Source organism: Lonchura striata, chromosome 18 (assembly GCF_050655825.1).
Source record: "Lonchura striata isolate lonStrDom1 chromosome 18, ASM5065582v1, whole genome shotgun sequence".
Lineage (NCBI taxonomy): Eukaryota > Metazoa > Chordata > Aves > Passeriformes > Estrildidae > Lonchura > Lonchura striata.
The window spans coordinates 12,513,776-12,536,106 of record NC_140720.1 but is presented as its reverse complement, the minus strand read 5'-3'; the positions used below and the strand labels follow the sequence as shown (position 1 = coordinate 12,536,106).

Genomic DNA, 22,331 nt, shown 5'->3' with positions numbered 1-22,331 from the left:
TTCTCTTTGCAGGACAAGAAGCATTCTGACAGCATATCATTGTTTTTCCAGGGAAAAATGAACAGTGATACTCACAGCCTGCACTTGGAGCTGCAGGTCATTTTTCTCCTGCACCAAGGCCACCATTTTCTCCTCAAGCTCCTTCCGCTTTGCCTCAGACTTTGCAAGCTCTTCCTTGGTTTTCTCAAATTCTTCCTTCATGCTGGCCATTTCCTTCTCAGACTCTGCACTCTTCAGCAGGGGCTTGATCTTGAAGAACAGCTTCATCCATGGCCAGTGTTTGACATTCATGAATGAGCGAACATTGTACTGGATGCAGAAGATGGATTCTCTGAAATTAGATTCACACAGTTATTACATGGCTTTGGTGTGATTTATTTAAATTTCATCAATAAAGTTCCATGAAGCTTAACTAATTATGACAAATATCTACCTCCGTTCCACCATTTTCTTATACTCCACTCTCATCAGGAAGCCTCTGCACCTGGCTTGTGTGCGAGTGATGATTTCTGCCAACTTGTCATCTCTCATCTCCTCCAGGAGTCCCAGCAACCCAGCTTTGAAGAACACCTTGAGAAAGTAAGTGTTGCACCATGTCATTGTGATGTAGGATAGAACAGAAGCACAGTCATTCAGATTGCTGAAAGACTTAAATGGCCATGATCAGTATCACCTTGGGCCCTCTCCCAAATCCTCTGTCCAAGGGCTTAGGACTTCCCATCATCTCAGCCACTCCTATGCCTGGTCATGGACACCGGTGAGCTCTACAATGTCCTATTAATTCCTGACTTGATATTAGACCAATCTCACTGTGGTGTATATATCCAAGAATTAATGACTAGGGCCTTGCCTTTTTAGCTTTCTTATGTCTGACCCTGACAAATCTTGAAAAACAAGGTTTTATGGCTTCAACCTAGACCATTCTTATTGTAACAAACTTGACCGATGGTGTGGAACACAGGTCTGGTTTTTACCTTGGTGTGACCAAATTTGTACTGGGTATGGTCAACATCAATGGACCCAAGGAGCTTCTCTGAAGCCTTCTTGTTGTCCATGAACTGTCCCTCTGGGATAGCACTGGCATTAAGTACTCTGTATCTACAAGAAACAAAATATGAAGAAATCACAATCATTGAAACCACTACCAGAGCATTTCAAACTGCACTACTGAACCAATCTCATGCCTAGAGACAGTTCACCCTCTCAGGAAAGGACATGGGAAACGTTTTTAATAGTAATTCTAAGTGCAAAACAATTCTGATCTCAGCACTGCCACATTATCATGAATTGATGGTGAAACATCTATATTCATGATAAGCACCAATTTAAAATAAAAAGTTCAGAGTATATTATAATCATCAGGCTCTTTGGCTTGGTCTGAATTGGCAGAAAGGTGCAGAGCTCTTACCTCTGTTTGAAGTCAGCATAGAGGACTCTGCTGGGGAACCCTTTCCTGCAAATCCTGATCCCTTCCAGCACGCCGTTACAGCGCAGCTGGTGCAGCACCAGCTCGTGCTCCATGGCACCTGACAAATACCACCATTAGTGACTATCCTGCTGTTTTACACGCAGGAGAAAAGCTTCTGCTGCTCAAGCTTTCCTGCCCTTGGCTTGACTTACCAGGTGTTTTAGTTTCATTTGGGATGATGCACCGTACAAAATGGGGGTGAGTGCTTCTCAAGTTAGCCATCAGCTTGTTTAAATTCTCCTGTGAGATCATGAAATGAAGTTTACATTATTAAGTGTAAGCACTGGAATCTTAAGAGTGGATGCATCAAACTGGTGTTTCAGGATGCAGACCTGCCTTCTTTAAAACAACTTCCAGAACAGAAAAGGAATATTGGAAGCTGAAGTGTCCCGAATTTTGGTTTTGAAATTCTTTTATAGAATAATGATTAGCATTACTTTTCATTGACATCCTCATCCAAATACAGGGCTATCATCTCAGTTTTCCTTTGAGCTGGCAATTTTTATGGTATAATGCTGGGGATATTAAATAAATTATGTGCTCTTGATCAAGAATGATTTGTCAGTGAAGTAAGTTGTTTCTAAACGGAGAGGATAGTTTTATAGTCCATATAAATAGTAATCCAGTCTCAAACTTTGAAGACATAATTGAAAACTGATCTTCTGAATCATTAATTTGAATAAATTAACCTTCATTCTTTTTCAACATTGAAATTCAGTCATTGTCTTAAAATCCTATAATCTTGGGGCAATTTCTTTTGTTTTATGTTTGATTTTCAAATTTTACTGCTAGTAAGCACTGAAAATCTGCCTAGAGACATAAAACAAGTCTAGAAATATATCTGAAAGCTACGGAGAGGATTTTAAATAAGTCAGCTGATACGTCACTCACTCCCACCTAAGTAGGTGCTCTTAACCCTTCAGATATTTTTGTGGAATTCAAAGATGGCATTATAAAAGGAACATTAAGTAAGTTCAAAGGATAGAAAGAGAAGGGTTTTAAAGGATGACAAGAGTTATATCCAAAATGGAAGCAGACCTTTCAGATTCAGAATAAAAATGCTTTCCATCTTTAAGGAGATAATAAATAATTACCCTGAAAAGAGCAGAGACAGTCTGGAAGGAAGAACCCTTCTTCTTGCCTCCCTTCTTGCCACCACCACCAGCATCTGAAAATCAAAGACAAGAAAAAAAGTTTAATAATATGAACAATATATATTGGAAAATATAGACACAAAGCCACTTTATATTTCTAGTGTTTGCAGCTTTAATTCTGAGAAAACTTTGTCCCATATTAAAAATACAATTTCCACAAAACTGACCTGCATCTGCTCCACCATAGTTGGCAAAGAGTAAAGCCAGGGTCTTCACAGATGATTTCTGGTACAGCCCAATGACAGTTTCATTCAGAGGGTCCTTGTTCTTCTCCAGCCACCCAGTGATGTTGTAGTCCACTGTGCCAGCGTAGTGCACCAGGGAGAAGTGAGCCTCAGCCTTGCCTTTGGCAGGCTTGGGCTTCTGGAAGTTGTTGGACTTGCCCAGGTGCTGGTCATAGAGCTTGTTCTTGAAAGAGGTGTCAGTTGCCTTGGGGAACATGCACTCCTCTTCCAGGATGGAGAAGATGCCCATGGGCTGGGAGAAATCACAAGAAGTGACAGGAAAGATTATAATGGAAATGTTCACTATCACTTTGGTTGGGATGTTCACCTGCCTGGTCTAGTGGAAGGAGTCCCCCACCATGGTAAGGGATTGGAACAAAATGTTCTTTATTGCCCCTTCCAACCCAAACCATTCTGTGACTCTATGACAATGACAAGAAGCATGTGTTATGAACATCAAAGTCTGGTTGACAGCACCTCAGCCTGGATGAAAGCCTGGGTTTACCAGGAATTGTTCTCAGTCAAGGAGTTTATTTCTGCTCTCCCTTTCCTCCCTGCACTTTATCGTCATTGAACTGTCCATCTAGTTCAAATGAGAATCGATTCTAGAATTGGGGGAGCAATGATAAAGAGAAATACACAGGGAAAACAGTTACCAGGTGCCCTGTAACCTGGGGAGGTCCATTGGAATGATATTTATTTCTCAGATTTTTCTGTGGACTTTGGATCTGACTGTACCTCAGAAACATCACAGAATTCCATCAGCCGTCATATGTATGCAAGGGAAATGTACCTTCTCAATGAGCTCAATGCAGGCAGCCAGGTCCATGCCAAAGTCAATGAACTCCCATTCAATTCCCTCCTTCTTGTACTCCTCCTGCTCCAGCACGAACATGTGGTGGTTGAAGAACTGTTGCAGTTTCTCATTGGTGAAGTTGATGCACAGCTGCTCAAAGCTGTTGAACTGCCCAAAGCAAGGAAAAGTGCACAGGTTCTCAAGGTGTGCCAGAACACACAGGCCTTTGCTGCCATTCTCCTAAGGCTGTTTGAAGTTGAAACACCAGTCCCAACCCTACTAGACCAGTATGTATTTTTACTCTAACACCCACTGTCCTTGAAGGACATTTTCATTATTCACAAATCAAGCAAAAAGTGACAATTCAAAAGGTACAATTCTATGCCACTCAGCTGCAAGTCTTTGGTAAGCTAAGTAGCTCCATGTTGTCAGTTCTCTGAATGATGGATAGTAGAAACCTCCTCAGTGTCCCACCCAAGAATTTACCTGGCCTCAGAACAATAATCTGGGGGGTTTTGTGCTCTGACACAGAAGTCCTTGCATCATCACTGCATTCACAGAACAGGAAACATGCTGTGAACTTGCCCAGACCACTTCCTTAAAAAGAACCTCCAACCCATGGGCCATAGCTGTGTGAGCTTTAGTCCTCTATGTGTTTCTGAGTCCTCCTGACCCCTCCTTGTCCATTGCTTGACTGTGGTGGCAAACCCTTGCTCCTTACATCAAAGATCTCAAAGCCAGCAATGTCCAGGACACCAATGAAGTACTGCCTGGGCTGCTTCGTGTCCAGCTGCTGGTTGATGCGAACAACCATCCACAGGAACATCTTCTCAAACACTGCCTTTGCAAGGGCACCCACTGAATTGTTCACCTAGAGCAGAGGAGAAGGGATTCAAATTACCTCCTAGGGGCAAAGAAAAATGTGCACATACTCCTTCAAGCTATTGATTTTCACCTGTCAGATGTTACCTGTGTCACGTTTTGACCTTTGGTCACGTATTCATTCCCAACCTTGACTCGGGGGTAGCACAAGGCCTTGAGAAATTCAGCTGAGTTTAGGCCCATTAAGTAGGCAGCCTTGTCAGCCACTAGATGTAGGGAGAGAGAGAATGAAAAAACCTTTTGTATACATTCAGTCTATAGTGTTCAGGTGTTATGAACAATACTGCTGTTCATGTTCTAGGAATGGAAAAACATTTATCTCATCCCATACAGAAGGCCTGTGAAGGAATGCAAATTCTGGATACTACTGCTGGTCATCTTTGAAACCAAGAACAAGTATGGCTACGATAGGAAGAGCTTGGTCCTGGAATTTTCCAGAACAACGAAACCCTCTAGCAGGACATAAGGCAAGGTACATTCTCTTTCTGTGGGAAGGGGATTTCTGGGTAGCACAGCTTGCAGGACTTATTTCATCAAAAACACAACTGCACCACAGGGTGTCTTAGTGCTTGGAAGTTTTCAAGAGAGAAAGAGAGATATCCTGTGTTGAAACTGAAGTTCCTGCTTTCAGGCAGCATGATTTTGGGGAGGCACTATTGGATAGTATAATGGAACTTCTCATGACTAGGAAAGCACCTCTGCACTTAGATGGACCAACGGCAAAAAAGGAATTATCAGTGTTTTCTGTGGAGACTAGGGCAACTGCAGTGTGCCTGCAGAGGCAGAGAAGGGCATAGCACAAATCAGCCCCTGAACTTGCTGCTACCTTCTGTGCCATCAGGCTCTGCCTGCTCCTCTCGTTGTTTCTGCTTGAACTTCAGGTTCCCGTAGTGCATGACAGCTCCTGTCAGCTTGTAGATGGCTGTTTTCTCATCTGCAGTGAAGCCCAGGATGTCAATGGCACTCTGCAGTCAAAATAATGAATTCAAAAACATGTCCTTACTGGGTCAGAGAAGTTACCCTCAGGACATGCCCAGTAGGGATTTTGTTGCTGTGTTACTTACGTCTGTGGCCATGAGCTCCTCCTGGTCATCAATGCTGGGGACAGTGACCTCCCCTTGACTCACATAGTGGAAATCATAGGGGTTGGTGGTAATGAGGAGCATGTCTGCAAACAGGAGTCAAAGCATAGATTTACTTTTCCAGTCAGGTGAGAGGGGGAACTGTTCCTCAGTGCTCAACCCCAAAAAGCCAAAAATGCTCCTTCCTACCAATTAGCTCTGGCTTCTTGTTGGACATGATCTGATAAAAGATGTGGTAGCTCCTTTCCGCCTTGAGCTGGAAAGTGACTCTGGACTTCTCCAGTAGATCTGGCAAGGATGGTAGAAAGAATTAGATCCTTGTGAGAATGTACCTGGATGTGGGAATTTGGGAAGTGGTGAGAACAGTCTAGGAGAATGTCTTACACGTTTCAATGTCAGCAGAAGCCAGTTTGCCTGTGGCACCAAAGTGGATTCTGATGAATTTGCCCTGTTAAGCAGAAGCAGCAGCAGGTCAGCCTGGATGTGTTCTGCTGACGTCTCCTTTGCAGGAAGACGTGCTCAGGCGTCATGTGTGCTGCCATGACTGGGGAAATCTTATGCAAAGCAAGAACTTACAAAGCGTGAGGAGTTGTCGTTCCTCACGGTCTTGGCGTTTCCAAAGGCCTCCAGCAGTGGGTTGGCGCTGATGATTTGATCCTCAAGCGTTCCCTGCAGGGACATCATTATTCAGTGTCTGTGTTTGGTTGACAGGGCAATGGCAGGCCAAGCATTCTGTCTGTCCTTTCTGACTCACCTGCATTTTGCCCGATGACTGCTCCTCCTTTTTCTTGTCCCCACTGGCTGCAATTGTTGCAAAGTACTGGATGACACGCTTGGTGTTCACAGTCTTCCCGGCCCCGGATTCTCCGCTGCCCAAGCCAAGAGAGAAGCAGAGGGTGCGTGGTGAGGCAGGAGGGGCCCTGGCACCGGGCAGCCCCGCAGGGACCCGCGCAGGGGGTGTACGTACGTGATCAGGATGGACTGGTTCTCCCGATCTGTGAACAAGGCAGAAAAGAATAGATTATTATTATGTGTCATGAAAATCATTGATAAAATTATTCCTGTGACTTTTAGAAGGTACATTTGCTTTAGGCATCTATTATCATTAATTAACCTGTCTACCTTCACCCTTACTTCCTATTCAATATTAATGTTCCTAGATCCATCTGGGAAGATGATGACTTTACCCTGTGCTGTTGCCAGGTATGGCATACATGCAGTTCTTTTTCTGGCTATTCCCTTCATGTCATACTGTTCCTTCTGTTTATAAAATCATTCCAAATAATGATTGATTTTTCAGAGTTACTGATTAAATTCTCTATCAATAAGCTGAATTGAAGTGGATCATGTGCTTCTCATAAACTTTATTACATGGGAGCAACCATTCCCGATCAATCAAAAAACCTCCAAAATGTTTTTTATGTTGTTGTCTAATTGATTATTTCCTAAAGAAAATGAGAGTAACTTCAATATGTTGTAACCTTTACCAAATTAGTCCTCTATGCTCTAGAATATTCAAATTTTGGTACTTCCATACTGGATTCAATATTTCTCTGTGCTATATCTTGTGCTGAGTTTGCTTTCCATAATTTTGTCTGGTTGCTTTTTTAACCTATGCTCCCACTGTGACTTTCATTGACAAAATTTTTGCACTATAAAAACTGAAAAGTTTCCAGGAAGTCTGAAGACACTAAACAATTAAGGAACTAACTTTTAGTGGAGGGGTCTGGGTTTTCACTCACAGAGTTTCTGCATATCTTATGAAGGTGTCAGCAAGGGTAAATATATGACACTTACATGAATGCAACCCTGGTAAGACACACTACTCAAACATCAATTTAATATTGTTTGTTTTCATTGCATTCTCTTTCAATTAACTTTCTTAATGCTCTGAATGCTACTGATTTAAATATGGTAATTGGGGACAAAAGAGGGAAGAAGATTTCTTTTAACAAATTAAAATGCATGTTATTTTATTGTTATCTGTATTTCTGACCAATCTGCTCTAGCCTAAAATTCTGGATATTTTAGACTGTGCTAGAAACTGTCACTACTGTGACCACTCCACCACTCCTCCACTACTGTCACTGTCACTACGCTTTTTTGGTATTTCCTTTATAATAATGAATGGAAAAGAAGACATTTATTCTGAGACAGAAGAAGGGAGTTACCAATTTGCCAAGCAGGTTTCACTGCAATTTCTGACTGAGACTGCTTCCTGCTTCCAGAGGTTTTTTTTTAGCTACCATAAGGAAGCATTGGTTCCAATGTTGAATGTACTTTCCATTTGCACAAAGTGTTATTTGCAGAAATTCACCCTAGTGATTTTCAGTAATGCATAGCAAATCATTCAAAGAACAATCCTTTCATCTGAGAAAAAGCAGAGCTTTAAAGTATATCCAAATTTCTTGAATGGAATATCTGACAATATATTCAGTGTTAAATCGTATCATCCCAAATACACTGGACATGAAAATTTTACATTGATTTCTATAACCTTTATCTAAATGATGATGTTCAGTAAAAGATCTATTTACAGCAATGACAGAACATCCACATTCACAGCAACATTAAACTGAACTACTGTGCAGTGAAAAGACCTTTTTTCTCCTTTTAAGTGTTTACAGCCAAGTGATTTTAAAGAAAATCATGAAACTCACCAGTCAGCATGAACTGATAGGCGTTGTCAGAGATGGAGAAGATGTGTGGAGGGGCCTCCTGGCGCTTCTTGCCTCGGTAGGCCAACACCACCTCGGGGTTGTACACCGGCAGCCACTTGTAGGGGTTGACGGTGACGCAGAAGAGACCCGAGTAGGTCTGTGAGGAAGGGACACAGCACTCAGGCTTCCCCTGAGCCTGGCCCAGCAGCTCCTGAGGCTGCCCAGAGGAAGCTGCTGCTGCCACTTACGTAGATCATCCAGGCTGCGTAACGCTCTTTGAGGTTGTACAGCACGGCGGGTTCGTGGAGGTGGGTCATCATGGCCATGTCCTCGATTTTGTCATACTTGGGAGGGTTCATGGAGAAGATTTGATCTTCCTTCACGGTCAGGGTCTGCCACAGAATAGAGATATGCATGTATATCAGCTAAGAATCCAGTGGGAATTAAATTTTATTTGTACATTTTACATTTATTCACCTCTCCACCTTCAGTCTTGACAGTGACCTTCCCTGCATCCTTACTCTCAATCTTCCCTTTCACATAGGACTCCTTTGCATGTACCACGAAGACGGATGTCTTGGCATCAAAAGGTTTGTTCTGGGCCTCAATTCTCTCCTTCTCTGACTTTCGAAGGTATGGGGCCGCCTCGCCAAAGGCGGCCATGTCAGCGTCTGGAGTTGACATTGCTGCACTTCTTCAGGAGCCACAGTCAGCAGGGTCCTCTGAAGGCTACAAGATATGTTGAGCTAGTGAATGAACATCTTTATGTGAAAGAATGGACATCTCTTGCACTTTGATATTTTCAGATATTAAAGTAGGTATAAAAAAGTCAAAAGTTGGATTTAAACTTCCCAGTCTTGGCTGAAAATACTTACATAGGTCTCTAAAATTAATCCTTAGACATCCAGCTAAGAGACTGTATACAGAATAGAGTTATGTATGTACAGTGTGTTGTGAAGGTTATCAGTATTATTTCAACTTTGTGAACTCTAGCCAATTTGGCTGTTCCCATAAGAGAATCTCTGTTGATTTTTTTTTAATGCTACTGAAAGACTCTGAAATAGTGATTTTTTCTGATAGCAAGTAGTGGCTTTCTAAAAATTACTTGCTATTGATAATTCATCTTGCATTATGACAGATATAAATGTTACTATTGCCTATTATCACTTCCACAAATCTTAAAATCTTGGATTTCATCCTGTTCCTTAAAAGTTGCTAAATTTTGTTATTGATTTTGGTGGCAGAAACCACTGTTGCTTGAAAATTTAAGAACTCATTTTGTGTTGCACAGGTATTCAGGTCTAATATATAAATTGAAGGAAAGCGTGCTGCCTTCAAACCTGCAATAAAGTTATTGCTCCTAGAGTCAGTCCATAACAGAAGTGGATATCCAGGTCTTATAGGAAGTTAAATGGAATAAAAAGGTATATGTTTAGCCCAGCAGTTCACAGGAGCCAAACACTTACCTTGAAATTTTCTGTCAAGACAGGGCACAGCACTCCAAAGAGACTTTTATAGACTCTGGTATGCAGATGCTTTGGAGGTTTCCTTTTCCTTCTGTCAAAATATATTTTGGCAAACCATCTTTGGCAAAATACTTTCTGGCAAACTTAACTAATGGCATAATTGTCATTTGACCTGATATATTTAGAAATGTTTTGCATCTTACCATCCCTGTGGATACATTTCCTATAAATAGTCTGACAGGGCTATTAATATTGGAATCTGGACTAGTCAAGGCACTTAAAGAACTTGGATGTATGATTTATTGGTTCTTCTATGATCTTTACAGGTAACTTAATCTTTGATCCAGATGGGATTCTTTGACATTTCTGTACTATTGCAGATGTAAAAGGGAAATAATGTAATGTATCTTGTACATGTGTTCCTATGAACTTAGAGCTTGCTTTTACATCATTAAAAAAGGCAGTTCTATAAAAGACAAATTATTATTAAAACTCTTTCAGTGACTCATTATATATTATAATAAAAAGGGGAAAACCAGACGTATTGTGGGCCAGGAATATCAGATAGAGAAGAATCCAACTGACAGCAAGGTCAAATACGGTTTCAAGTTTGGACACGCAGTGCCTTCAGTGTGAAATGTGACTCCTTAGCTATAAAAGAAATTGAGTATGCATGTGAATAAATTGCACTTTGTATTTTGAAAAAAATCAAAAAATTCAAAATGTGCATACTAGAGGAATGTTCACTATTGCAATAGTCAGTCATAAGTGATGTAACAGAAAATTCTTCATCATTTCAAACAAACAAATTATTCATAATATCTCACAACTGAAAAAAAAATTTACAGAGTTTTTTGCAAGTAATTTCAGGTAGTGAAAACTCTTACATCTCTTACAGAGATGATACAGAAGAAATGTTTAACAAGCACATTTATTAAAAGGAAGATTATTAATATTAATTTTTTTTTCTGTTTTTCAAAATTTATTAGAGGTCTTCTAAGGGTTAAGAGAACTTAAGAGGCAAAGTAACCTAGATCAGAAAATACTTTTAACCCCCAGTAGACATACAGTCCATAAATATACAGTGATACTTCCTGTTTCATCTCACACAACCATAAAGTACTAACACGCCTTAAAGTGCTCAGGCCCATGTTGCTAATATTTATGTGCTTATTGTCAAAATATACCAAGCAATGCTCTCAACCAAGTCAGGCCTTCACTACCTACAACTCAAAAAAAAAAACCTCAACCCAAACTCTACCCACATCCACACACACAGCATTGCTCTGGGATCCTCTTCACTCAGACACATCCTCAGTCCAGCACTCCCAAATCACAACTATCTTGTATATTCATACAGCTCCGGCAACAAGAGCTCTCAACACAGTGCTGCCTGTTTTGGAGAAGCATTGCTGCAGGCAATATGCTGAGAAAGGGGGAATTGGCCAGTAGTTCTGGAGAATGAATGGTCAAGTTCTAGGAAAAAGGGCACTAAGCTGATTTAAACAGTGTCAGTTCTGAGCATGCTCTTCTCCTGGTCATTGCCATTCTGATTACTAAAAGAGCTCAGTGGGTAAAGCTCAATGAAGAGCACAGGGGCAAGGTCTGTAAATGTGATCCAAGGGCATATCCAACAGCAAGCACTGGCGTGGGCACAAAAAGCTTGTTCCAAGGATGAGCATGCAACTCTCTGGAGCTCAAAGCCACAGCTCAGCCCTGGGCTCCCTGGGCAGAGCAGAGGGAAGCTGGTGGAAACACCCTCTGCCCTGAACCGGAGGAGCTCAGAAACAACCTGTGTAAAACAGTGAGTGCAGGGGGGCATCAGAAGTCCTGTGTCTGCACAATCTCTGACTTTCACAGATATACAGAACTCAGAGGACAAATCAGAGAATGGTTTGGGTTGGAAGAAACCTTAAAAGAATCATCTAGTGCAGCACCACTGCTGTGGGTAGGAATTTTGACTAGATCAGGTTGCTCAAATCCCCATTCAACCTGAGATGCACACTTCACTGGTGGGACATTCCTGTATTCTGGGGCCTGTCTGTTCCTGTGTCTCACTGCCCTCTTCTTAAAAAATGTCTATTTATATCCAACCAGAATCTACCCTTTATAATTTAAAACTTTTCCCCTTATCCTATGGCCACAGGCCTAAGTAAAAAGTCTCCCCCTCTCTTATGAGCTGCCTTTATATATTGAAAACCTGCAGTATGGTCTTCTCAGAGCATTCTCATCTCTACGCTGAGCAGGCACAACTAGGTAAGCCTTTCTTCATAGCAGAGGCATTCCAGGACTTGGATATTTTTTTTGGTGGCTCTGCTCTGCATCTGCTCCACCTGGTCCATTGTCTGTTTTGAAGGTCCCAGAGCTGAATCCAGCACTACAGATGGGGTCTCATGACATCTCTTTAACTGGATGATATTCCTTCCCATTGGTGTATCAGCTGGAACATCCAGCTTGGTGTTGTCTGCTTTATCAGTAAATTGAACAACACAGGCCCCAGCACTCGTAACTCTTTCATTCTGTCTCCATCTAAGCAAGACACTTCGGGCTATCCCATGGCTTCCTCACTTCTATAAAAGCCTTTGTTGGCTTTCATAACCTTGCTGAAAGGTTTTGGAAATCCCAGTTAATTATATCCACTGTATCTCTTTGTCCACATGCTCATCTATCATCTCAAAGTTTTGTGTTTTTTCATATGTAAGGCTGACTGGAATTTAACAGACTGCTCCTTTTGGAAGGACATAAACTACCTGTCCTCAGTTCCCCATACCAGTTCTTTCCCTGGAGGTGTTACATACGCTTGGTTCAACGCTCTCTGGGAATTCAGTGTACTCTGCCCTAGGAGTCAGGGCCTGGGATTGAACATGGTAACTTTCTCCATCTGCACTCAAGTCTTCATTGTCAGTTTATGTGGATCTCTACTCAGGCTCAGAATCTGCCATTTAATTGCCCAACTTTGCACATTGAATGGAAAATCATTCATCCAAACAGCTACTAATGAAATTAAAGCTTCTAATGAAGTGTTATTCTTTCACTGCTGGACTACTACAAGCTGTCTCTTCCCCACTGTCTTCTCTGACCTCTCTTGCCATAGGGTAGTGAGAGAAGCTCCTGGTGTGGGTTTTGAGTTTCTACAACACCATTAGGGAAAACACCACATCAAACAACTGATCTTCTCATCATGAAAGAAAAATTCCCCAAGAGAGGGCAGTGTTTAAGAAAGTAGTGTGGCAGAAACTCAGCTTTTGTAGACACTGATCCAATTTATAGAAACTAAAGGAATTCTCACAGAACTGTCGCCAACTTTCTCCAGTTTTAATTCAAGGGGATAAGATACTCTTCATGGTCTTCTAATTACATTCAAGAAGAAAAAATAGTGGAGACGAAAGACTACTTTCTGTCAGCTTCACAAAAAAACATAAACTCTTTGGGTTATTACCAGTCTAGAAATCACTCTCAGAGGCCAGCAAAAGGAGCATCTCACACCTGACAACTGCAAGCTGGAAAGTGCTCAGGTGCCATAAGGGTAAATATAAGATATTGTCTGGGGTATACCAGTAGGAAGAACTTGCAGGAGTCACAATCAGCAATTATTGTCCTTGATTTCTCTTCATGTGATGTTATTTTTCTAATCACAACTCAGTCACTAAGGAAAAAAAAAGGGATAAGTAGTCAGGAACTAGATGACAAAAAGTCTGCATTGTGACATAGGTACACAGAGATTTTAAGACAAAACTCTGCAAAAAATTACCAAAAATGGTAATAAAGGTCTAGCCAATAAAACCAGAAATAAATGAAAAGTACTGCTCATGGTATGCACACAAAAGAAACTATTATTTATTCTCTAAACACTAAAATGGTTAAAAACAAAAACTGCAGAAAGAAGGAAGTGACAAAGGGTTCACATTTTGTGCAGCCCTCAGGTCACTCTGATGCCTCAGGACATGCTCACTCTTCCTCTTCTATCTTCTTGCCGTGCATGTCCCGGCTCTTGGCTCGGAGCTTGTTGACCTGTGACTCTGCAATGTCAGCCCGCTCCTCGGCTTCCTCCAGCTCGTGCTGGATCTTGCGGAACTTGGAGAGGTTGACATTGGACAGCTCCTCCTATGAGAGGAGAGGGAATCAGGGCTCAGGAGCACAGGGCAGGGGTTTCATTCCTGCTGCAAGTCAGCCTTGTGGGGCTGCAAATCTCCCTCCCCCTCCCACCACTGCTCACACAGAGCTCCTCATCCTCCCCTTTTCAGGACCCTACTGGGACAAGCTTCACCAGGAATGTATCACAAATGAGGAGCAATTTCACCCCTTCAATGTATCATTTCTATATTTACACTTGCACTACTTTTCTATATGAGTTACTGGGTTAAGACCCTGAAGCCTTCTGCTGCTCATTACCTGCAGAGATTCAGGAACTTGTCAGCCAGTGGTTGTGGCCCCTGGGTTTATTTATGCTGTCTGCTGTGTGAAAAAGTCTGAAGAAATTCCCTTAATGAAGGTCCCTGACTGCAGGGTGCCCAGAGCTCAACAAGGCCTCCTGACACAATAGGAAAGCAGTGTGGCAAAGATGGTTCTGTCTCAGGAGCTTTTTCATACACCTCTCCTGGTATTCAGCCCCATTCAATGTGCATCCTGCCTCAGTGGAATGTGGCCTTTGCCCCTTCTCCAAGCAATACTCACAGCCTCCTCAGCTTGTCTCTTGTAGGATTTCACTTTCATTTGCAGCTTGTCCACCAGATCCTGCAGCCTGAGGACATTCTTCCTGTCTTCCTCAGACTAGAGTGTTTGACAAACAGGAAAGAGAGTCAGTTCTTGGTTCTGCATCACATGACGTTAACAATTCCCTTGAGGACAGTGTGTGCAAGATGTGACTCACTGTGGGAAAGCCCTGTGAGAGCAGAGTTCCTGCCTTACCTGGTAGGTGAGTTCCTTCACCCTCCGCTCGTACTTGCGCACGCCCTTCACGGCTTCAGCGCTGCGCTTCTGCTCAGCATCAACCTCCCCTTCCAGCTCCCGCACCTGCAAGGACAAGCCCATCCCTGCAGCTTCCCTGGCAATGTCTCTCCAAGGACACGCTCACTCAGGCACAGCCCCAGCCCTACACACCCTGGCCTCCAGCTTCTGGATCTGCTTCTTCCCTCCCTTCAGTGCCAACTGCTCAGCCTCCTCCAGACGGTGCTGCAGGTCCTTCACCGTCTGGTCCAGGTTCTTCTTCATCCTCTCCAGGTGGGCACTGGTGTCCTGCTCCTTCTTCAGCTCTTCTGCCATCATGGCCGCCTGATCAGAGCAAAAGGTCAAAGCCATTTTAGGAATGGAGATATTTTGGGGAGAGTACATTCATCGACAGCAATGCCAGGAGTGTCCAACTCACATCAGTGATGGCCTTCTTGGCCTTCTCCTCAGCATTGCGGGCTTCCTGGATGGTATCCTCCATTTCACCCTGGATCTGGGCAATGTCCGTTTCCAGCTTCTTCTTGGTGTTGATCAGGCTGGTGTTCTGTGCAACAGGAAAGACAGGATTCCTACTGTCAGACCAAATGCCTCCACATCAAGGCCTGAAAATGCAGGTAGAGCTTAGCAAGGATTTTCGTGCTAGAGACCAGAGCAGTAAACCAGATATTGAGAGCTGGCTGGAGGGGACATGTTGCAGCACAGTTCTTCAAAGGTTTACACAGTAATCATTTAAAGATGAATAATAATTTGAGTCTTTGTTATCACTTGTGAATGGCAATAATTTCTAGCCGAGCCTGACCTGGGTGTGGAGGAGCTGTGCACGTTCAGTGGCATCCAGGAGCTCCTGCTCAGCCAATTTCCTCGACCGCTCCGTCTGCTCCAGGGCTGCCCGGAGCTCCTCAACTTCAGCCTGCAGCAGGTTTGCTCTGCGCTCCACCATGGCCACCTGCTCCTTCAGGTCATCCTGTGTCCTGAGAGCATCATCCAAGTGCAGCTGAGTGTCCTGGAAGGAGAGATAAGGGAAATTATAAGGCATCAGTGGGTGCTTGAGTGGCAGAAATGTCAGGGATAACATTTTTCTTTCTGTAGTTCAGGTGAACAGACCTTGAGCACAGACTGGACGTTTCTCAGGTTCTTCTGTGCCTCTGCAGCCTGGCGGTTGGCGTGGCTCAGCTGGATCTCCATTTCATTCAGGTCACCCTCCATCTTCTTCTTCAGCCTCAGGGCTTCATTCCTGCTCCTGATCTCAGCATCCAGGGTGCTCTGCATGGATTCTACAATTCTGAGGTGGTTCCTCTTCAGCTGGTCAATCTCCTCATCCTTCTCTGCTATCTTCCTGTCAATCTCAGACTTCACTTGGTTGAGCTCAAGCTGCAGGCGCAGGATCTTCCCTTCCTCATGTTCCAGAGAGGCCTGCAGAATTCAACACAAAGAGTGTTTTACTTTCTAAGTAATTTTTTATGCAGGTCCACATTATGGGAAGTTTGCTTTCCTATTCTCTCTCCAAATGACTACACCCATACTCCTGGTGGGAACATCATTTCTTAGCAATGTCTGTACCTCAGCTTCCTCCAGGGAGGCTTGCAGTTCAGATTTCTCCTGCTCAACCTGCTTCTTGACTTTCTCCAGCTCATGAATTGCCTTTCCTCCCTCCGCAATCTGCTCCGTGAGGTCGGAAATCTCCTCTGTGGGAACAAAGATCAATGGCATGGTCAGGCTCTGAGCAGAATGGGAAGGACCTTGTCCCACCAAGGTGACAGACATCTCTGCAGACCTGCAAGCACAGACCCATGGCCAATGGAGGTGATGGCTGATAGTGAGAAAGGCCAGGGAGGAGCAGAGGGACTTACGCTGCAAGTTCTTGTTCTCCCGCTTCATTGTTTCCAGGTGGTCCAAGGACTCCTCATAGGCATTCTTCATCTTGAACAGCTCCGTGCTGAGAGAGCGCGACTCCTTCTGCGAGGCCTCCAGCTCAGCCTGCGTTTCCTCATACTTCTGCTTCCATTCTGCCAGGATCTGAAGAGAAACGGGGTGTGAGTAGGGCTGTGGCTATCACAGGGCCATGCTCTGGCCAGGAATGCTGGTGCTGGAAGCCAAAAGACCTTGTCAAAGTTCTTCTGCTTCTTATCCAGAGCAGCACAGGCAGCATTGGATCTCTCCACATCAATCATCAGGTCTTCCACTTCATTCTGCAGCCTCTGCTTTGTCTTTTCCAGGGAGGCACATTTGGCATTGACAGCCTCAACATGTTCCTCTGCATCCTGCAGGCGCTGGGCCAGTTTCTTCCTGGGAGGAGAGAAGGACAATTGTACATTTGCGTTTGGAAGGGCATCAGTTCTACAATGTCATAAGAGGGCAGTTTGTCACTTTGGCAGTTTTGAGCCAAGCACTTTTCACAGATATATAAGGATTGATCTTTTGCTGTGTCTTACCACCTGTGGAGGATCAGGTGACTCTTAGCACTTCTAAAACCTATAATTTCTCTTCCAAGTTATACTTTTTCTCTTCCTCCTGCTCTCTCCTTTTTTTTCCAAATACATTATATTCTTGCCTTTTTCCCACCCTTTTCTTAACCCCCTCTCAGAGGTTCCAATTTCCCTTGACCAGTTTCGGTCTGCTCCAGTCATTTGCCATCCTGCTTCCCCACGTACTTGGCCTCCTCGAGCTCCTCCGTGCGCTGAATCGCGTCCGTCTCGTATTTGGTTCTCCACTGGGCCACTTCACCATTGGCCTTGGACAGGGCTCGCTGCAGCTCCCCCTTGGCCTCCTGCTCCTCCTCATATTGTTCCCGGAGCAAGTCACAGTCGTGGCGAGCAGACTGCAGGGCGTGGGCCAGGGCGTTCTTGGCCTGTGGGTATATTGGGTTTGGTTAACTTGAATACTTGTCTTAAGATGCCTCTTGACTGTGAACATGAAAATGAAATTGGAATGAAACTCTAATTGGGCAAATGTAGAGCTTGGAACAGGTGAAGCCCTCGTTTACATGTTCTGGAGTTTCAGGAAATATTTGTTACAGCTCCTCTGGAGACAGTAACCTGCTCTTTTTTTAAATGAGGGGCAGAATCCTATCTCACAGAAGATTATCAGAATCTCATGGAAGAATCTCATGTGGATGACTTCCTCCAGCACCTAAAGCATCCTGCTTCCTTCCCTCTCTAGTGGAAGTGTGAGGGGTTGTGCATTAGTGCTGCTCCCTCCAGTCCTATGTGTGTTTAGGGAAGGAATACAGAAGCAGTCTAGCATCAAATAGGATTCTGCAGATACTTTTCGGCGTAATGTTGGCTGTGGACAGTAGGGTAATTCCAGACCTTGATTTCTTCCTCTAGATGTCTCTTGAGTTCCTCAATCTGTTGGGTAAATCCTTGCTTGCCCCTAGACAGCTGAGAAATCAGAGCATCTTTCTCCTCCACCTGGCGGGAATATTCACCTGGAAAAGGAAAGGGAAAAAAGGAAGTTGATTGTTCTTCCTATGACAACTTCTGCCTGTAATGCCACATAACCTGGAACGGCCTGGAGAGCTTATACCAGCTGCCACCTTGTACTCTCTGGCTCACTCCAGGCCATGCAGGTCCTGCCATTGAACTTTTGGGATGAGGATGTCTCACCTGACTCTGTCTGCAGACGAGCTCTTTGCGTATTGAGGTCGTTGATCATACGCTGATTCTGCTCCTCCTTTGTTTTAAGCTCACTCAGCTGATCTTCCAGTGTGCGGCACATCTTCTCCAGGTTGGCCTAGAGAGGAAACATGGGAAAGGAAAAGAGATGAGGGTCTGCACTCTGCCTTATTGTGGTCACAGTGGGGAATTTGTTTCTGGGAATGCGTGTTAAAGAGGCAGCTTTTGTGCCACACGTTGTTCCTGCAAGCATTTTTTCCTGAAAATCCTTACCTTGGCTTTGGAGACAGACTCCATGTTGCTAGCCAAGTCGTCAATCTCCATCTTCAGCTCACTCTTCTCCTTCTCCAGCTTCTGCTTCACGCGTTGCAGGTTGTCGATCTGCTCGCCCAGCTCAGCTGTGCTGTCCGCGTGCTTCTTGCGCAGGGCGGAAGCCGTGGCTTCGTGCTGCAGCGTGGCCTCTTCCAGGTCACGGCGCATCTTCTGGAATTCTGCCTCTCGCTTCTTGTTCATCTCCACCTGAGCTGCTGTGGCCCCTCCTGCTTCTTCCAGGCGCTCGCTGATCTCCTCCAGCTCCCTGGACAGGTCAGCGCGATGCTTCTCTGCTTTGGCACGAGAGGTTCGCTCTGCCTCAATTTCCTCCTCCAGCTCCTCAATACGGGCCTGCAGAACACCAGGGACCCTTCACACCCGTGCCCTCCTCCTGCCTGAGCTGAGCCTGAGCAAGGCAGGGGAAGGAACAGAGACTTGCCTGCAGCTCCTTGATCTTCTTCTGAAATTGCATGCCCAGGGCTTGTTCATCCTCAATCTTGCTCTGGATCTGGCTGATTTCAAAGTCTTTCCTTTGGGCCAAGTGAACCATGTTAGAGCTCAAAGCAAAGAGACAAGTGCTGCAGCCCAGCACTCAGGTGCCCCAGAGCCACACTTACTTCTTCAGTTTCTCATCCAGCTGCTGCTTATCATTCTCCAAATCCATGATGCTGTCCTGGGCCAGCTTCAGGTCTCCTTCCAGCTTCCTCTTAGCTCTCTCCAGGTCCATGCGCAGTTTCTTCTCTTGCTCCAGGGACCCTTCCAGCTAAACACAACAAGATGATCAGGGCTCTGCCAGCCAGGTCAGGCTCCATACCTGTCCTGTTCCTGCTCTGTGTGTGCTTACATCATCCACTTGCTGTTCCAGCTTGGTCTTGGCTTTGGTCAGAGTATTGACTTTGTCTTCCTCTACCTGCAGGTCATCCAGGGTCTGCTGATGGGCCTCTTGGAGGGCTTTCTTCTCTTTTGTCAGCTTGGCAATGGTCTCGTCCAAGGCTGCCATCTCCTCAGTCAGGTTTTTCACCTTTAGGAAGAAGGGAGCAAATGTAAATAAAGGAAGTAGCTATAGAAGTCCTGTCATAGCACACAGCCCATTTTCTGAAGTGCCATTGACTGGTTCTACCTCATACCTTGTTTTCAGTGGCGTGTTTTTCCTTCTCCACCTTGGCCAGTGTTAGCTCAAGGTCATCAATATCTTTCTTCAGCTCGGAACACTCATCCTCCAGCTTCCTCTTCTTGGCTGTCAGCTCAGCATTAATTTCCTCTTCATCCTCAACCCTTTCCGTCAACTCCTTAATTTTGGCTTCCAGCTGGATTTTGTTTTTGATGAGCTGGTCACACCTTTCCTCAGCATCAGCCAAGCTATCTGCTTCCTGGTAGGTAGACAGAATTTTGTAGATTTTAATGTTTTTAAACTCTCTTTACTCTGACTGTTTTATGACAGAGTAGCATCTGAACCTAAACTTCAACTCCAGCAACAGAAGGATCTTGAGTGGTGTCTACTGGAAAACCTTTTCATTTGGAATTAATATTTATTCCAAAGTTTTTGTGCCTTTTAAATATGTCTCTCAGGGTTACTATCTATGAGATTTCCTCATACCACCCACAAACAGAATGGAATAGGAGTTACTTCAGTTTCTATTTTCAGCAGGAACAATAGCTTGGAGTATTTTTCTTATGGAAAAAATATGCAATACCTTCTTCCATTTAATTGACTATTAAACTTCATAGTATTTGAGCAATAGAAGCTTTATGAGAATACTTCAGTGGAGAAAGATTTGTTTTCTTTGGTCAAATTGTGTTTTTCTAATTGAGTTTGGAGGAAAAGTATGTCTTTCCCAGGTTTGCTTTTACGGTATTAAACAGAAACACAGCTTTGAAAATTATTTCTCTCCCAGCTCCAAGGTCTCTGCTGTTCAATGCACATTGGCTGGTGTTACATGGCTCTTTCCTCAGACAATAGCAATGGTAAGTGCCATATGAGTCTGCCAGGACTCTCAGTATGCCCCTGCCAGTTCCTGTTTATGCAACATTAGAGTGCCTCAGAGTGCGTGCTTTAGACTGTTCTCTTCCACCCATTAGTTCCTGCGATTCTCTTTGCAGGACAAGAAGCATTCTGACAGCATATCATTCTTTTTCCAGGGAAAAATGAACAGTGATACTCACAGCCTGCACTTGGAGCTGCAGGTCATTTTTCTCCTGCACCAAAGCCACCATTTTCTCCTCAAGCTCCTTCCGCTTTGCCTCAGACTTTGCAAGCTCTTCCTTGGTTTTCTCAAACTCCTGTTTCATGTTGGCCATCTCCTTCTCAGACTCTGCACTCTTCAGCAAGGGCTTGATCTTGAAGAACAGCTTCATCCATGGCCAGTGTTTGACATTCATGAATGAGCGAACGTTGTACTGGATGCAGAAGATGGACTCCCTGAAAACAAATCCATATGGTTATTGAATATCCTGTGTTTGGTCAATTTTGACTCAATTAGCCAGCTACCATTAGAAAATAATGAACAACTGAAAAATATCTACCTCCGCTCGACCATTCTCTGGTACTCCACTCTCATAAGGAAGCCTCTGCACCTGGCTTGTATCATGGTCATAATCTCTGCCAGTTTCTCATCTCTCATCTCCTCTAGCACACCTATCAGTCCAGCTTTGAAGAATACCTTGAGAAAGGCAAGATTGTAGAACATCAGTGTTGGGATGTGCATTACTGGGGCACGCTGTATTTAAATACAGAACTTCATTCTACCTTGGTGTGACCAAATCTGTACTGGGTATGGTCAACATCAATGGACCCAAGAAGCTTCTCTGAAGCCTTCTTGTTGTCCATGAACTGTCCCTCTGGGATAGCACTGGCATTAAGTACTCTGTATCTGTAGGAGAAAGCAGAACATTAAGAAATCAACAGTTCTGAAACCATCACTGTGATTGAACCTCACAGCCTACTCAGCAACAGCTGAATGTATTAGAGAGTACATTCTTTGAAGACAGTGCAAGACTTGAAAGACACTGCAAGAGAGTGCAAGAACTATTCATACCATTAACTCAGAGTCAAACTGAATCCTCACAATCAGCATAACATAAGTCATAAATTCACGACAAAACATGACAATGTAAAATGTAAAGATTGTTAAGATGATCAGGCTCTTTGGCTTAGTCTGAATTGGCAGAAAGGTGCAGAGCTCTTACCTCTGTTTGAAGTCAGCATAGAGGACTCTGCTGGGGAACCCTTTCCTGCAAATCCTGATCCCTTCCAGCACGCCGTTACAGCGCAGCTGGTGCAGCACCAGCTCGTGCTCCATGGCACCTGGCAAATACCACCATTAGTGACTATCCTGCTGTTTTACACGCAGGAGAAAAGCTTCTGCTGCTCAAGCTTTCCTGCCCTTGGCTTGACTTACCAGGTGTTTTAGTTTCATTTGGGATGATGCACCGTACAAAATGGGGGTGAGTGCTTCTCAAGTTAGCCATCAGCTTGTTTAAATTCTCCTGTGAGATTACAAGGAAAAGTTTATGTTTAATCTAGTAAGAATCACATGCCTATCTATGATGTGCATAAAAAAAACATGAGTCCTTCTGGGTCTTGAACTGTATGAAATACATTATTATGTTGGTGTCAAAATTGTATGATTATGAATCAGTGTCTTAGTGAATGATAGGTCTGTCTTCTCATGGCAATTTTATTGAACTCCTATTTTATTTCATTAGATATTTAAATGAGGAAATGAA

General features: G+C 43.9%; 1 protein-coding gene across 1 annotated transcript in view; it reads right to left on the bottom strand.

Annotated features, from left to right (window-relative positions):
• Positions 1–22,331, bottom strand: part of LOC144247223 (uncharacterized) — a 36,161-nt gene that overhangs the window by 7,209 nt on the left and 6,621 nt on the right. Inside the window, exons 16-58 of the mRNA XM_085556464.1 lie at positions 22,004–22,091; positions 21,792–21,909; positions 21,352–21,475; positions 21,129–21,265; positions 20,769–21,024; positions 19,733–19,975; positions 19,450–19,626; positions 19,223–19,368; positions 19,045–19,135; positions 18,567–18,956; positions 18,285–18,411; positions 17,988–18,106; positions 17,331–17,527; positions 16,782–16,965; positions 16,530–16,695; positions 16,240–16,364; positions 15,784–16,092; positions 15,479–15,682; positions 15,098–15,223; positions 14,833–15,003; positions 14,641–14,745; positions 14,407–14,502; positions 13,685–13,836; positions 8,744–8,960; positions 8,515–8,658; positions 8,267–8,423; positions 6,574–6,601; positions 6,361–6,475; positions 6,183–6,275; positions 5,991–6,054; positions 5,796–5,894; positions 5,589–5,692; positions 5,351–5,489; positions 4,612–4,730; positions 4,364–4,513; positions 3,640–3,810; positions 2,790–3,099; positions 2,563–2,636; positions 1,621–1,708; positions 1,409–1,526; positions 975–1,098; positions 434–570; positions 76–331 (exon numbers count right to left, since the gene is read on the bottom strand). Coding sequence (XP_085412590.1) covers positions 76–331; positions 434–570; positions 975–1,098; positions 1,409–1,526; positions 1,621–1,708; positions 2,563–2,636; positions 2,790–3,099; positions 3,640–3,810; positions 4,364–4,513; positions 4,612–4,730; positions 5,351–5,489; positions 5,589–5,692; positions 5,796–5,894; positions 5,991–6,054; positions 6,183–6,275; positions 6,361–6,475; positions 6,574–6,601; positions 8,267–8,423; positions 8,515–8,658; positions 8,744–8,960; positions 13,685–13,836; positions 14,407–14,502; positions 14,641–14,745; positions 14,833–15,003; positions 15,098–15,223; positions 15,479–15,682; positions 15,784–16,092; positions 16,240–16,364; positions 16,530–16,695; positions 16,782–16,965; positions 17,331–17,527; positions 17,988–18,106; positions 18,285–18,411; positions 18,567–18,956; positions 19,045–19,135; positions 19,223–19,368; positions 19,450–19,626; positions 19,733–19,975; positions 20,769–21,024; positions 21,129–21,265; positions 21,352–21,475; positions 21,792–21,909; positions 22,004–22,091 — 6,558 coding nt within the window. The remainder of the gene's footprint in view (positions 1–75; positions 332–433; positions 571–974; positions 1,099–1,408; positions 1,527–1,620; positions 1,709–2,562; positions 2,637–2,789; positions 3,100–3,639; positions 3,811–4,363; positions 4,514–4,611; positions 4,731–5,350; positions 5,490–5,588; positions 5,693–5,795; positions 5,895–5,990; positions 6,055–6,182; positions 6,276–6,360; positions 6,476–6,573; positions 6,602–8,266; positions 8,424–8,514; positions 8,659–8,743; positions 8,961–13,684; positions 13,837–14,406; positions 14,503–14,640; positions 14,746–14,832; positions 15,004–15,097; positions 15,224–15,478; positions 15,683–15,783; positions 16,093–16,239; positions 16,365–16,529; positions 16,696–16,781; positions 16,966–17,330; positions 17,528–17,987; positions 18,107–18,284; positions 18,412–18,566; positions 18,957–19,044; positions 19,136–19,222; positions 19,369–19,449; positions 19,627–19,732; positions 19,976–20,768; positions 21,025–21,128; positions 21,266–21,351; positions 21,476–21,791; positions 21,910–22,003; positions 22,092–22,331) is intronic.